General features: G+C 53.9%; 1 protein-coding gene across 1 annotated transcript; it reads left to right on the top strand.

The window, feature by feature from the left end:
* Window positions 1-6,543: 6,543 nt before the first annotated feature.
* Window positions 6,544-7,074, top strand: TMEM275 (transmembrane protein 275). The gene has a single exon (XM_087820854.1). It carries the CDS (start codon window positions 6,544-6,546, stop codon window positions 7,072-7,074), a length of 531 nt encoding a protein of 176 aa, XP_087676980.1.
* The last annotated feature ends 8,452 nt before the right edge of the window (window positions 7,075-15,526 follow it).

Here is a 15,526-nt window from a genome sequence, read left to right as displayed (position 1 = left end):
GACAAACTAAGCTGCAAGAGAGTAACTGAAGTAAGGTGCTGCTGGTTCTCGATGCGGTTGGTGCAGAAAGAAGTGGAGGAAAGGGGCTCGTGGAGAAAATGTAGAGAGTTCCAGGGCTGCATCAGCTCAGAGCACAGTTACAGCGAGAGGCGCCACGGAGCCGTGGTGAAAAGCACAGGCTTAGGGGACACACAGACTAGGTTTGAATCCCAGCTCTGCCACATGTTATCACCACGTCAGTCAACCTCTCTGAGCCTGTGTGTCCCCATCTGAATAGCAATAGCTTCCACCTATAGGGTTGTCACAAGGCTCAAGGGAGTTAATAATATAAAGGGCTGAGACAGCGTTTGACAGTCGTAGGTGCTGTACACGTATTTCCACAGCGGTAGCAATGGGGTTATAGCCGAGAGTAGGATGTCTGGGTTTCTCAGAGGTGGAACGGCTCAGTGATGACAAGGGCGGTAAGGTCCCCCAGGTGATGGGGGGCGGGGGGGTGAGGGGGGGTGAGGGGGAGGGTAGTTGAGTGGAATAGAGGATTGGGCATCGGAGATGAGGAGCCAAGGAGCTAGGGGGACACAAGGTGGAACAGTTGTACAAAAGATGCTGAAGTTCCTCAGGAGAGGCAGATAGGACTTGGGCCGGAGGGTGAAGAGCTGGTCCCAAAGCCTTGGAGGGAGGGAGGAGGAGAGGTGGTTCCACTCCAGCCAGTCTGCAGTCCCCTCCCTCAACCCCTCCCTATGGGTCCAAGCAGCTGAGATTCACGGAGTGGAAGCTTAGGCCCATGCCGAGGCTGGGACCCAAGTCTGGCACAAACATGGCCCCTGCTGGGGCTGTGGACAAGGAGCCTGCTGGGCAAATCTGAGAGCACCAGAGAGGACCAGAAGAGAGCAGGAGGCCCTGGGTCACCTCGCCTTGCTGGGTACAGAGTTAGTGGAGAGTCCTGTGTCACGGGGGCCTCTCAGCTGGACCAGAAGCCAGGGGCAGCAGAGACCATCTAGACCAAACTCAGCAAAAGTGAGCCCCAGAAACGGCAAAACTCAGGCTTGATAAAAGGAACTGCAAGCACATGCCTGTTGTAGGCATGGAGCCCACTCGAAATGGGAGGACACCATCAGAGCAGCTGGAATGGTCTGAATGGTCTCCGTCCCCTCATCACCTCTCACCTCTCCCCTCTCCCAGGGCTCCCTACCCAAGTAGCTCCCCTCCACCCCCACACTCCCAGGCAAAGAGAAGTCAGAAGTCCCCAGAGGCACCTCTGCTGGGCAGGAGCTCATTGCCACCAGACAGGCAGGCAACTGAGTGTCTGTCTATCTGTTGGCCTGTGTCTGCAGTTCTCAGTGTGTAATGCATCTGTGTTTGTATTTCTGGGCATGTCGCTGAATGCCCACGTGTGTTGTGTGTGTGTGTTTATGTGTATGTATGCACCCCCCCATGCCTGTCACTTGGCAGGGCAGGGCTGTGGAATTGGCTGGAATGGGGGTGGTGACAGCTCTTTGGACTCTGGGGAGGCAGAGTTCAGTTGGAAAAGCTGAGAGCTTTCCAGGGTGACGAATATGCCAGCACTGAGTAATAGTGATGTGGGGGGTTCCCTGAGGATGAGGTGCAGTGGGGAGGAGAGCAGGCTGGGGACAGAGAGAGCACTGGGGCTGGGGGGGTGGTCCGGAGAGGGGGCTGGCCCAGACTTTCAGGGACAGAGGGGGAACAAATGGACTAAGATTAAGGGGAACAGAGGGGTTCACAGTGAGGGACAAAAAGTTCAGACTGAGCAAACAAGACCCTTGATCACATTTGGAGGGCAGGGGGCTGGGACCAGTGGCTGATGTTTGATGTCATGGCTGATGTTGCCCAGAGGCTTTGGGGCCCTTGGAGCAGGAACCTGGGGCTTGGAGGCCTGACCACTGCCCCTGGTCAAGCAACTGCTCTTGTACAACACGGGCATCCATGGGCTGGGCTGGAGTGACCTCAAAGGACTTCAGACAGAGACCCCTCCACAGGAGCTGTGGCCTCCACCTACTAAGGACCACCCTTCTTGGGCCCCAAACTTATTGATGATTTGCTGGAGGATTTGGGAGAGCAAAAGCATCAAATGGGAGGGTCCTGCTTTGAAAATTAAGTACTCCAGCCTGAAAGTGACACAGTCACAATTCATTAACCAGAACTAGTCACATGGCCCCACCTAATCATGAATTGGCCAGGAAGTACAATTTTAACATTTATTCAGAAGCAGGGAGAACCAGAAGGGTTTAGTGAACAGCCCCAGTGACACAACAGAGCTAGCCAGAGCTCCAGTACCTCAACAGCCCCAACTGGAGGGCCACAGCATACCAGGTGGAAATGGTGGTGCAAACTGAATTGCAAAAACTGAGCCGCCTCACCACCTCACCCCTGTGTACCCCAGATCACAACTAACCAGGTGGAGGCAGAAAGGGCCCTTAGCCCTTTCTCTACCCGGGGCAGAAACCCTGGAAGTAGTTTTGGCTTCCAGAGTCAGTTCTGCCAACCAAGAGCAAAAATGAATCATTCACTGGCAATTAGCACTTGGAAACTCAGCCCCTGGGCAGGCATTGCTTTTGTTGAACTTAGCCTGCTGAGCCAAGAAGGAGCAAAGTGAGTTTACCTTCTGGAGAAACACACAAAACACACCCTGGCCCCTCCTGTGCTGTTGACAGTCGAGCAGTGTTAAGTGCTAATTACAGAAGCTTATCTACAGGGCCCTGAGGAGAGTCTATGCTCTGTGCTTCAGTCTCTCAACAAGTGTTTAACAAACCTAGCACTGTGCTAAATTGAGAGCTCGGGCTTCCAGAGCAAGACACCAGGTTTCAAATCCTGGCACCACCACTGCTACTAAGTGGTCGTGGGTGAGTTTAATCTTACTGTTCCTCAGTATCCTTATCTATAAAATGGAGCTATAACAGTAATACTTAATCTCACGCTATCGAAAGTGCTCAGCATAGCACAATTAATTTAGCAATCTGACAGTGCTAATTTCAGATTCTCACCTAGGCTGGGTTGTATCAGACCAACTCACTCACTGAGGATAACTAAAAATGCTGGCTTAAACATTTAAGAACTCTGTTTAAGGACATGGAAGAGCTACCAAGGCAGTTAAGACCTGAGGGGCCAAGATCTTAGAGAGAAAAGAAGTAATATTTGGTTTCACTTTTTCTCTTAAGACATTTTGCATTTCATAGGGGGCAGTGGTCATGGAGTTGGGAAGTCAAAATTGAAATTTAGAGCTTAAAAAGTAGAGAGGCTCTATTTAAAAACAAATAAACACTTCAGCTTTTAGTTGAGCCCAAAGGGCTATCCTCTGAGAGTACACATTAACCATATATAAACCAGACTCAGAAAGACTGAAGCACAACTTCCAGTCTGTGCCATCCCAGATTGGGTTAAGGTGGCCTGTTCCTTCTTTAGCTGCCTGTCAGAAGCAAAAGTAAATCTTCTCTTGAGGAAGATGACATCATCCAGAGCCTCAGGCTATCTCTACAATGTTGGACATTTAATAAAAAAAATTATCCATTTGCACCCGGCTGGCATGGCTCAGCAGTTGAGCGTCAGCCTATGATCCAGGAGGTCACAGTTTGATTCCCAGTCAAGGCACATGCCCTGGTTTTGGGCTCAACCCCAGTAGGGGGTGTGTGGGAGGCAGCCAATTGATAACTGTCATCATTGATGTTTCTATCTCTCTCTCCCTCTCTCTGAGATCAATAAAAACATATTTTTTTAAAATTTGAAATCTTTTTAAAAAGTTATCTAGCATTCCAAGAGATAAGACTAAATGACCAAAAACCAAGAGCAATAAAACAAATAATAGAAACAAGATCCAGATGTTGGAGTTCTCAGACATGGACTTTAAAAGGATTTAATACGTTCAAGAAAATAGATAAGAAGTGAGTCTTTCAACAACAAACTGGAATCTTTGAAAAATAACCAAGTGGCATTTCTAGAGCTGAAAAGTTCACAACTGAAATGAACAACTGAATAGATGGACTTTACAGCAGAGAAGACACGGGTGAAGAGAGCATTAGTGAAAGGTATGATAGATCAGAAGGAAAGTAACCAGACAGACAGAGGATTAAAAGGCTACAAAATACAGAATAGAGTGTAAGAGACATGTCGATAATGTCAAATCATTGAACATGTGTACAGCTAGGGTCCCAGAAGGAGAAGAGGGGGAGAATGGAAAAAACATAATGGCCGAAAATATTCCAAAACTGGGGCAGTGGTGGGAAATCAAGCCACAGATTGTAGAAGCACCAGGAAGCCCAAGAAGGACAAATACAGAGAAAATCTCACCTCAGCACATCATAGTAAAACTGCTGAAACTCAAAGACAAAGAATCTTCCCTATAAGGGAAGGTTTGGGGATTTACCTCCACATAAGCTACCAGGGGATCAAACCCGTCTCTTTAAGATGAAGCAAGATTGTATACAGTGTGCACCAGATCATGTGTTCTCTGACCCTGGTCTCAGAATGTCCTGTCCTTTAGTCCAGTCATGGCAGCCCAGCTCACTTCCTGCTCTGAGCCTCCATTTCCTCAGCTCTGAAATGTGGCTGTTAATAATTATCAAGCAGTGGTACCATTCAGTGATGTCATGAATGTGAAGGGCTTTGCAAACTGGAAATTGCCGTAGTAAATAGTAACCTTTAGTGGTTACTATTTCCACCTGGCAGAACCAACAGCTGCAGGTTAAATAGAGCAGATGGTTTGTGCAAATGTGAAGCTTCCTGAGGAATCTGTGGTCTGTAAATGCCCTCAAGGGTCAACACAGGCTTTTTTTTTTGGCCAGGATTTGTGAGGTCAGCCAGTTGCTTCTGGTTGGAGTCCCAGCAGAATTGCCACCTCTCACTATGGAGCCAGCAAAGGGAGCCCTGGAGTCACCAGATCTGGGAAGAAGTAGAGGTGGTCCCTCCAGGCTCTCTGACCTGCTTGGGCCAGGCTGATTCAAATGTGTCCAGAGTGAAGACCTGAGTTGCCCCTCTCTGGCACCTGCACTCATTTTCACTCATAAGTCATTAAATTCTCTCCAACCTCACTGTGTGCAGGCTTTGGACACCCACATGGACAATTCGGGGCCTGTTCCTAGGGCACTTCCACCTGAGGGACAGACCAACTGTCCTGTTTGCAAACTAAACAAGACCGACCTCCCAGATCTGAGACCTTATAGCCCCTTTGTCTATCAACCACTGCAGTGACAACATGGCTAATGATTGAACTCTCGCTATGTTCCAGGCCCCGTTCTAAGCATTTCCTTTAGCTTAAAGCATTTCATTATTACTACACCCTATGAGGTAGGTTCTCTTATTAGCCCCACATGACAGGTGTTAACACTGAAGCCTGGACGGGCCACTTGTCTAGGTCATGCCCCATTACTATTCCTGCATGCTCTGCTCCCAGCTGTGGTACCATCTGATTATGCACCTCTCATCCCCACTCAGGCCCCTTTTTTGACATTTTTCCACAATTCTAACATAGCTCCATAGTTATGATCTCATCCTTTGAGGGCCTTCATGCCTGTGACTTCATGTTACAGAACAGAATTCTCAATAGAAGTCTTAAATCCCTGGACTCTGATTACCTTACCCTGGCTTCCGCATGCATTCCCAGAATTCTAGAATCCAGTGATAAATCCCAGATGCAACCAGAGAATCCTAGAAAGGAATTCTAGCATCCAGTGATCAGGCTTGTGAGTCCAGGTTCAACAGCAGAATCCTGGCGAGGGGGGAGGGGGCAGGATGGAGGTAGGATTGGAATCTAATAAAATTCCCAGTCTAGAAGGAACCTGGGGCCTTGGTTCTGCTCCAGCCAAACCGAACCCCCTGGCCATCTGAAATATTAGGAGCTCCTCACTCTCACTCAATCACTCATTCCAAGGCCTCATCTGGTGTTCAGGAAATTTAATGTCACTGCTATGCCTACCAGAGCCTAAGGTGGGAACATGTAGGCCAAGAGGCAGGTCATTAGGTCCTGGTCCTGGATCTTGGGTAAATTGCCAGACCTCTTCATCTGGACAAGGAGGGGCTATACTAGAAGATTTCTAAGGCCCTCTATAGCTGGGGGGGGGGGGGGCGCGGGGGGTCCTAGATCCCAAGAGTGGCCACCTGCCCTCTATTTAGGACTACTGATAATGATCATTTCAGCACTTTAAAGCCATTCACTCAATTTAATTAATCCAAGAAGCCTTCCTGGAGGAAAGGAGGCAGAGGTGCTGCGTCTGTCTGGAGGAGAGAGGGTAGGAGGATGGCAAGATTGAGCAGAGGGACGTCAGGGACTGGGTGGGGAAACTAGGCAGCCTCTTCCCATTTGGGGTGGGCTGCTGCTTCCCTGAGGCAAAGGCAGGGGCTGGCCCAGACGACCTCTGCGCTCCCGGCACTCAGTGCAGCCCCAGACCTGAGAGGGGTTGGAAGCTGCGATGCCCTGCTGACCGCTCCCTCTCGCTCTGCCCACAGGACGGCTGGGAGCTCGGCTGCTGCCATGGGGGCCGGTCGGGGCCGGCGGCACGAGGGCGCCTGACGAGCAAAGGCTCGGTGACCCCGCCCATGCCGCCCCAAGGGAAGAGCCAGGGACCCGCTGCGGGGGCGCCCGAGGGCCGCGCCCGGGGCTGGCTGGCCCGCCTGCCGTCGCCCGCGCTGTGCTGCGCCTGCGGGCTGTGCGTGCTGCTGGCCGGCGTGAACGTGACGCTCGTGGGCGCCTTCGCCTCCTTCCCGCCCCGGCACAACGCGCCGCTGGTCGTGGGGCCGGCGCTGCTGGCGGTGGCGCTCGGCTTCTTCGCGGCCTGCTGCGCCTGCAGCCGCCGGGGCCCCGCGGGCCGCCCGCGCTCGGCCGCCGCCAAGGGCCCGCGCCGGGGCGGCGGCGGCGGGCGGGTGGCGCTGGAGATGGAGAGCAGCGAGCGCACGGCGCAGGACACCACGGCCGTGCAGCTCAGCCCCGCCGCCTCGGCCGCGTCCTCGGGCCGCTCGAGCCCGGGCCCCGGCGCCTTCGCCCTGGACGCCCCGTCGCCCGCAGCCGCCTACGCGCCGCGCGCCGACGGGGCCCGGCTCCACCTGCCCCGGGAGCGCGCCGCCCCCTAGCGGCCGGGCCTCCCGGGCGCCCCGGCCGCGGGCCCGCCGCTTAGTGCCATGCAAGGAAGAAGAGAAGGGAGAAGAGAAATGTTCCTAAGGGCCCGGTGCTGGGCACGGGGGCCTCGCCTGGCCCGTCTCTGGAGCTGCTGGGGGGAGACTGTGCGGGGGCCGGCCCTCACCCCCGGGGGGAGCAGCTCCTAGGCCCTGTAGGTGGAGCCTGCTGCACCCTCCATTGCTTTACTCGCCTGGACCTTGAGCCCCTGACACCACCACTACCCATGGCATTCGGACACTGAACAAAGCCACTCTGAGAAGGACCGACTACCCCTACACCCCCAAAGCGGGAGGAAGGGAGGAGAAGGGCAGGAGGATCGGCCCAGGCTGTCTCCTGTCCCTGCACACTGTGAAAGGTCACCAGCTACCCCTTCTGCTCCTGCCCGCCCTCCTTGTCTCCACCCCGTCGACCATTTGGGATTATTGGGGGCGAAGGAGGTGGCTCTGATTTGAGCCAGGACAATCCCAAAGGTAAAGCTGGGTTGAGCACACTCCACCCTTTCTGCCTGAGTAGAGCAGGGGGAGCTGAGGCTGGGGTTCCCCGAAGGGGTGAACCGTGAGGGGCTTCTTACAGTGCATTCTCTCTGTGCCTCGCTTCTCAATAAAGCACTTTTGGAGTCAAGTTCTCTGTGGTGGTGCAGCCCTGAAGGGAGGACCTGACTGCAGGGCCCTGGATTCTGGGGCCCTCCCATCCTTTTGTAGACCCAGGGGAGAGGAGTGGGTGACTGTGAGCAAAAGACTGAGACTGGACGTGCCTGTGAACATCGTGGGAACAGGTGTGTCAGGCTGGGGGACTGGATGAACACCTGAGTGCCTGTGGGTGAGATTGCCTGGCTATGTGTATGAGATGGGGAACGCAGGTGACACTAACATCACACATGCACGTGGTGGTGGTTGAGGGCTGGGTCTCCCAGCAGGGATGATGAGGAAAGAAGGGCTCCCCAGGGCTAGCCAAATCCTAGACCTTTTTCCTGGCCTGGCTGGACTTGTAGAGTCTGGGCTTAGTTTGTGTTCTGTCTAGGTGGGTGAAAGCAGCTGGTAGAGGGATGGAGGCTTCCTTGCAAGAATAAACAAGGGAACCAGTGTCTGAAGAGAAGACACTGCAACCTTGGCCAGCTCCTCCTCTCAGTATAGGGACCCAGGTCATCAGTGCCCAGGGATGGTGGCACACACTGGACCACCACCCCTTGCTGACCATGACTCTCTGCTCATCCACCCTTGGCTTCATCAGCCTCCCTTTCTCTTTTCAGAGTGGACTTTGCTGCTCTTCTGCTAGGGCTCAGGCTCTTCCCCCCAGCCCTGTGATCTGTCTTCCTTCCTCTGACCTCCTCTCTGCCTCTGCCCCTCCTGCTGTCTCCCCCTCCCATTGACCTGGAGAAGAGTGAATCTATCTCAGTAGGTGCTGAGCAGGTCATCTCTATTAATTCACACGGGTCGATGGGCCCTAACCTTTGAAGCATCCAGCCCCTGAGCTGATGACCTCTTCTCAGAGCACTTCCCCACCCCCACTGTGTGTGTTGGGGGGGGGGGGTAAGGAAAGCCCCAGTCCTATCTCTCTGGTTTACTGGTCTGCAGCCTCGGATGCCACCTGCTGCCTTGGTAGAATAGGAGGTGAGAGGGGCCACTGCTGATGCAGCCTTGAGGTGTCGTCTGGCTCACTCCTATCACCTTCTTAGGAGGAGACACCCCAGATTCTAGCCCTGGAATGCAAGTCTCAGGCCAAACCCCTCTCCCACCTGCTGGCAGAGGCCTGGAAATGCACACCATCTTCTCCCCCCACGTGAAGACTTCAGGTCCTGCCTGGGGGCCTGGCTGCTGAGGAGGAAGAGTAAACAGGCAATAAGAGCTCAAGACAGTGGGCCACCGAGAGACAAGAGACACTGTGTGAGGGGAGGGGGAAGGGGAGGGGGAGGGGGAGGGGGGAGGGGGAGAAGTGGCGGGGGAGGCATTGGCTCCCTGACATCTCCCTTTCACTGCTGCACCCAGCTGAAGGTCATTTGTCCCATCTGTGGTGCCTCCCTCTCCATAGGCACACCAGGAGATATTCTCTATACCCCAGGACCCAGTTTCCAACAAGTCACCCTAGCAACCCCGCCCCCCATCTCTCCAGGCCTGCCCCATCAGGAGACTCCTTCCCTCACACTCCTCCAGGCCCCTCTAGGGCAGTACAGCCAGTGCAAAAGCCCTAAGGTGAGAATGTACTTGACCTGTGTGTGTCAGGCCAAGAAAAAAGAGCTGTGGAGACAGGAGTGGGAGATGAAATTGGCCAGGGTGGGGAAGGAACCTATCCCTCAGTTTATATAAAGCTGAGTAAGCCAGGGTGAGAAGTTGGGATTTTATTCTCAGCGAGATGGGAGCCCCTGGAGGGTTTTAAGTAGGGAAGTGACATAATCTGATTTATGATTGTAAAGATTACTCTGCTCGCTGTGTGGAAAATAGTGTTGAGGGGCAAGGGAAAAACAGGGTGGGTTAGGAGTTTGTTGCAGTGAGACATGCTAGGGCCGGGGCTGGAGTGGTGGCCGTGGACAGGTTCTGCACCCATTTTTTTGAGGTCTCCCTGTTGGGGGAGTTTAAGGGGAATGAAAGAGAAGAATCTGGGAGAAAGTTCTAGAATTTTGGTTTGAACAGGTGGGCATATTGTGGTGGAGGAAAAGCAAGGGCTGTAGTAAGATAAAAGGCCTATTAGCCCCATGGAGCTTCCCATAGGAGCTGGAACCACAATTCTCTTTCCTGAATTCTGGAAAGAGAGCAGAAGGGATGCAGATTTAGAAACCATTGGCATTGGGGTGATGGCTAAGCCATGGGTCCAGATGAGGCACTTGGGGAGAGATGAAGACAGAACCCAGAATCTAGACCAGTCTAACCTCTGAGTCTGGGGGAGAGACGGTACCTTAAGTTGCCCAGTTCTGAATCTCACCCACCCTTCTCCTGGTGCCCGGGCCTTGCTGATGAGGTCTGTGGACTCGGAGTTGGGGATTAAGAAGAAGTGAGTGGACTATGAACTCCAAGAGGTTGGGACTTCTGTCCTGATCACTGCTGTGCACTCAGTCCTACCTGGCACAAGGCAGGTGCTCAACAAATATTTGCTGAATGAGTAAAAGATGTGAATCTGACCCAACAGCTGAGACTCTAGGTCCCCAATAATAGTAAATTATCAAGGTGCCCAATTCTGGGCAGGAAAGGAGAAAAGCTCCCTTTGTGTGTAGGAGTTCCCTTGGCAAATCCCTGCTTTCTACTTTGTGAGGAGGCTGGAAGATGCAGGAATGTAGAGCTGGCTAGATGGGCACTGAGGGCCAGGCTCCCCAAAGTAGGCAATGGCCAGAGATGGGCTAAGCCTGAGGAAATCTGCACTGCTAGAGATGGCCACTAGAGGGCAGCCTGGGTACATGACGGGACGGAGGCAACAGCCAGGCCGCCTGCACAACTTGACCTTTCCCTCTTCTGAGGGGCAGGCTCTGTGGAATGGGAGGAATGGGGAGATGAGGGGTTAAGTCACCCAAATTTACTAAATGATGCCTCCAACCTTGAAACCTGACCTTATCACAGAGGGAGATCTGACCCAAAACATAGACTTAGCCTTTATCAAGGTCACAGATTAAGTCCTGAGAGGTGTCACAGACTGAACCCTCGCCCAAGTCCACACTGAGTCCTGGCCTGAGCTTGATCCTGGCCACACTCTGAGCCCTGCCCCTGCCTGGTCCATACACTGAACCCTGATCCTGATCTTAGCCTGAGTTCTGAACTTAGCAGGGTCCATAGGCTGAACCCTGACTTGGGCACAGACTGAGCCTTTATCCTGGACACATATTAAGCCCTTATTTTGGCCACAAACTTAACTCTGACCCTGATCTATACACTGAGTCCTGATTCTGATAAGGCTGAGCCTGACCCTGGTCAAAGAGCCCTGAATTTGGCCCTAACCTGAGCTCTAACCCCGGTCCATATCTTGATCCCTGACCCAGGACAAGGACTGAACTTTCATCCAGGTCACAGACTGAGCCTTGATACCTAAGACTTGCTCCCCCAACACCCCACTGACTTAAGGACCTTTCAGATGAGGCTCCCATGTCAGGCCAGGCTTCAGCCCCAAAAGGAAGTAACTTCTAGAGCCACATTTGAGGGAGAGAGAAGGAATTCTGGGTCTTTGAATGGTCCAGAAACTCCTGGACATTGGCCGTGAAGAGAAAGGCGGGAACTAGGCTGCCCGGGACATGAGGGAAGAAGGACAGCTGGGCCTTCTCCAGGTACCCCTGGGACTCCAGAGTTGGGCCTTCCTGCCTGCCGGTGTGTCTGGGGAGCCTCCAGGCTGGGAGCCTCTTCCGTCTGCACTCTGACTCCTTTAAAACCTTGGGCAAGTCCCTTCTGCTCCCTGGATTGTGCTTCACCCCTTGTTACCTTTTAGGGAAAATGTGAGGAGAAAGCAAACTTCAGTGAAGAGAGTGCGACCAGGCCATCACCATGTCTCTGTGTCCCCACCCCTGTGCCCTGGCAGGAGAAGCCCCCTTGCTCTGGGAGCTTAATCTGGCTGGTCACTTCAAACAGGCAAGAAAAAGTGAATCTTGGTGGCACCACTCAAGCCTCAGCCCCAGGTTGGCAGCAGCCCATGCGACAGGAGCACAGAGGCACCGTGGGTGAGGAAGCAGAAGTCCTAGAGGCCTCTGTACATTCCTGGGGGCTGGTGGGCGTGAGGGGGAGGTCGGCAAGGGACCAAACGGTGCCTCCTCGGGCTCACTGGCCGATTCCGTTTCTGTCCTACCCGGCGTGCAGCCCAAGGGCCTTGTGCGGCCAGCTGGCCGGTGCCGGGCCCACCGGCCTCAGGCTCACCTTGGGAGGCACCCGGGGTGGGGGCGAGGGCTGAGCGAGGCGGGAGCCGGGGGGAGGGGGCGGCTCCAGTCAAAAACGCTGACGCCGGAGACAATGAGCTCTCCGAGGCTGAGGCAACTCATTTGGTCCCGGCCACGCTTTATTAAATTCTCATAAACCTGTCAGGGGGGACAGGGCTCGCTTCAGTTTACCTCATTAGCCCGACACAATGACGGGGGTGGGGGGGCAGAGAGAGGGGGCAAGGAGGGGAGGCCGGGGCTCAGCGCTGAGAACCGAGCCAGCCGGGAAGATAATTGAATTAAGTGGCTTTTGTTAATGGTTTTTAAGACTCCGAAGTGTAAATAACATTTAGGGGCTTTCTTTTAATGGGGCTGGGGTTTTAGGGGCCCAGGGAGCTTAGAGGAGGTCCAGCCCGGTCCCTGCCCCTCTCCCCTGCCCCTGGGAGTTCGGGAGGGGACGGCAGCGAGAGCCAACACTGGATGCCCCAAGTTAGGCTGAGGGGCGGGGGCGGGGGCCGGAGAAAAGACAACTTCCTGGGGACCTTTGAACAGAAACAGACAGGACGTGAGCGAGAGAGGGCACGGACGCAGGGGCTAGCTGTGACGGCCTGCCCAGGCCTGCGAGGCCACCATCGGACGAAATGGCTAGGATGTCTCTGGAGGGTTCCTAGAGGCACGGCTTGTGAGTGTTTAGGGGACCTGGCCTCCTGGGGCAGCCACTGTTCATTCCTCATTGAGAGGTCAGTGGAACTAGGAGGTTATGGTTGTATTGCTTATTGCCGGTCTGAGAGGCTCCCCTGGCAGGCAGTGAGCACCCCGCCACAGAACATGGGGGATGCTGTGGTGGTGGATTAGACTCGACCCCAGGCGTCCTGAAGGAGACTGGACTTGAACTGAGCAATAAGAGAACCTGCAGATGGAGTGAGGAACTCACTTCTCTGGGGGCACGAGGGCTTGGGGGAGCTGGAAACAAGGACATGGATGACTTGTCTTAGAATCCATCCCCTGGCTTTCCTGTTACAGCTTCTCTCTCCCTGCAGACATGACATGGTCCAGGAGTTGGCTGGGCTGCAGGCAAAGGGCTCTGGGCAGGTCCCAAGGAGCTGGAGGTGAGATGGGGCGGGATTGGCCCTAGGCCAGCCCACAAAGGGTTAAGATGTTAATCGCCCTGCATGCGACAAAGGGAAGTGAGTTTTCTGATCCAGAAAGGATCAGTCCCTGGGACGCCCCATCAGGCCCTTCAGCGTGAAATTACACCCCAGCAGGGGTGCCCCCCCCCAACACACACACACTCACACACACACTACCCGCCTAGGCCTGGCACAGGATTAGGGCCTGGAGTCATCAGCTTAATAGATGCCTCCCCTCCCTACACCCTCTCCCTTGGGAGCCTTCTGTCCTGCCTCCAGGCCTGCACCAACCTCTTTCCTCCCTTTCTGTCCACCTGTCTGTTGATCTGTATGGTCATCACTGTCCTAACTCTTGGTCTGGTCATTCTATCAGTCTCCTTGGCTGAACCCTGACCCCTGACACCAGTCCCTATTTTAGTTTCTTTATAACCTTTAATCAGCACCCCAAATGTATTTGTTTCATTGTTTATCTATCTGTTGTCTGTCTCCACAGTAGTGCTAAGTGCCGTGGGCACAGGGACTGTCTCCTTCAGCACTGTATCCCCACTGTCAGGCTGTGTCTGGCAGATAGATGGTGCTCAATAAACATTAGTTGACTGAGGCTCCCACCCACCCACCTCACAAAGACTGGGTGTGGTCCCTAAACTCTGGACATTGGTGCTCAAGACTGAGAGGAGGGAGCTAAAGCCTGAACCACGACAGAGCCATGTCCTCAGGAAGAGATGGGGCTGTGCCATGGTCTCTGCCTCAGACCTAGCCTCATATCTAAAGGATGCCCAGAATGAGACCCCAAAAAGGGAGAAGCCCTTCATGGCCAAAGGGTGCTCACTCATCCTTCTGTGCCATCCCTGGGGGCCCTTTCATCCCAATTCCTTGGGCCTTTGCTACACGAGTGACTCTAAACCACACCTGCACCCACAGCTGGATGCACCCAGCATGGGAAGAGGTCCTCGATAGAACAATTGAAGAAATTGGGGGGCAAATATCACACAGAATTGAAAACCCAGTAGGACACTCAGAAATCAAGGCTGTCTGAGGCAGGCAGATGGCCATATAGACTACCCTCCAACCCCTGCACAGGAATTAGAGGCCCAGAAAAAGCCAAGGCCATGCAGTAAGGCCAGACAGGATCCAGGTTCCCCAGGTCCTAGAAAGAGTTTGGCCCTCACGCTGCTCCTCCAATTCATTTCAACAAATGTGGTATTGGTTCAACAACTCTGAGCCAGGCTCTGGGCCATGCCAGGTCCTGCTCAGGGAGCTCCATCTGGGTGTGGATAAGAACCGCAGGTAGTAGCCAAGAAGGCTCAAGAGAGGGAGGGGGCCCTTGCCCTCCCGTAGAGTAATCAAAGAAGGCTTCCTGGAGAGGGTGTCAAGTGGATGGGTTCTGAAGAATAAATAGGCTTTTCCCAGAAAGAGGGATCAGCAAGAGCAAAGACAAATGGGAAAGGTCACAGTGAAGATCCAGTTTGGTTGGACACCTCAGAACAGTGTGAAAAAAAAGTTTCCCCTCCCTGTTGGCTGCCCAGCACATCTATGTGGAGGTGAGGGGAAGGGTGGGGTGACTTATGAAGCACCCAGGTTTCCAGGTCTGCCAGCCTGCTCAGGTGGGGATGGCAACAAAGAGCGGCTTTGTGAGCACACGCTCAAGCTTACATGCACCCGCACACGCCCCACACAAGTTCTTTCCAAGAATGGCTCTCCAGGCCTGGTTGCCAAGATAAAGGAGCCACGGAGCGGTCGGCCCCTAGAGGAAATATCGCTCCTGTGGCCTTTGTTGTTGAAAAGGCTTTTCGAAATCTCCAGACTCCTCTTGGAAAGGATCCCGGGCTGAGTGGTGGTTTCCCACAGCTGGAGATGTGGGTGATGAAGGCACAGCCTCCCTGGCCTGGGGGTGGGGACGGAGCCCCAGAGGCCCGGCTTGGAGCATTAGTGGTAGTGCCAGCAGTTTAATCTGTTTCCATCATGCCCGCAAGCCTGGGGGTAGGCAGAGATCTCCCCATTTTACAGATGATAAACAGAGGTTTACACAAGCCTAACAGCTTATTAAACAGCCCCACAGTGAGTTAATGCTGGAAATGAAACTGACTTGGTACCAGCCACAGACTTAGCTCAGCCCAGGCCCATTCTGAGCCCCAACACTGACCTCTAATTGAGCTGTGATTTGCTCTAGACTGAGCCCTGCCCCTGGCCCCAACTGATCCCTGATCCCAGCCACACACAAAGCTTTGGTTCTGGCCTCATTTTGAGCCCCTAACAGAGCTGTGACCTGCCCTAGACTGATCCCTGATCCTAGCCTCAGATCGCCTCTCCTGTTAGCTGTAAGCCCCATGAGGTCAGAAACCTGTGCTTCTCCTGCATCCTGCTACCTTACATTTATGTATGTGTGATTATTCTAATAATCTCTATCTATAGGGCCAGGGGCTGAGTCTATTGCTATTTACCAGCACTAATAAT

The sequence above is a fragment of the Miniopterus natalensis genome, chromosome 9 (assembly GCF_054644295.1).
Source record: "Miniopterus natalensis isolate mMinNat1 chromosome 9, mMinNat1.hap1, whole genome shotgun sequence".
NCBI classification, from domain to species: Eukaryota; Metazoa; Chordata; class Mammalia; order Chiroptera; family Miniopteridae; genus Miniopterus; species Miniopterus natalensis.
This window is presented reverse-complemented; position numbering and strand designations above follow the sequence as displayed.

Excerpts from the sequence above, each read along its gene's own strand:
- TMEM275 (XM_087820854.1), top strand. The coding sequence starts at position 6,544 with ATGCCGCCCCAAGGGAAGAGCCAGGGACCCGCTGCGGGGGCGCCCGAG.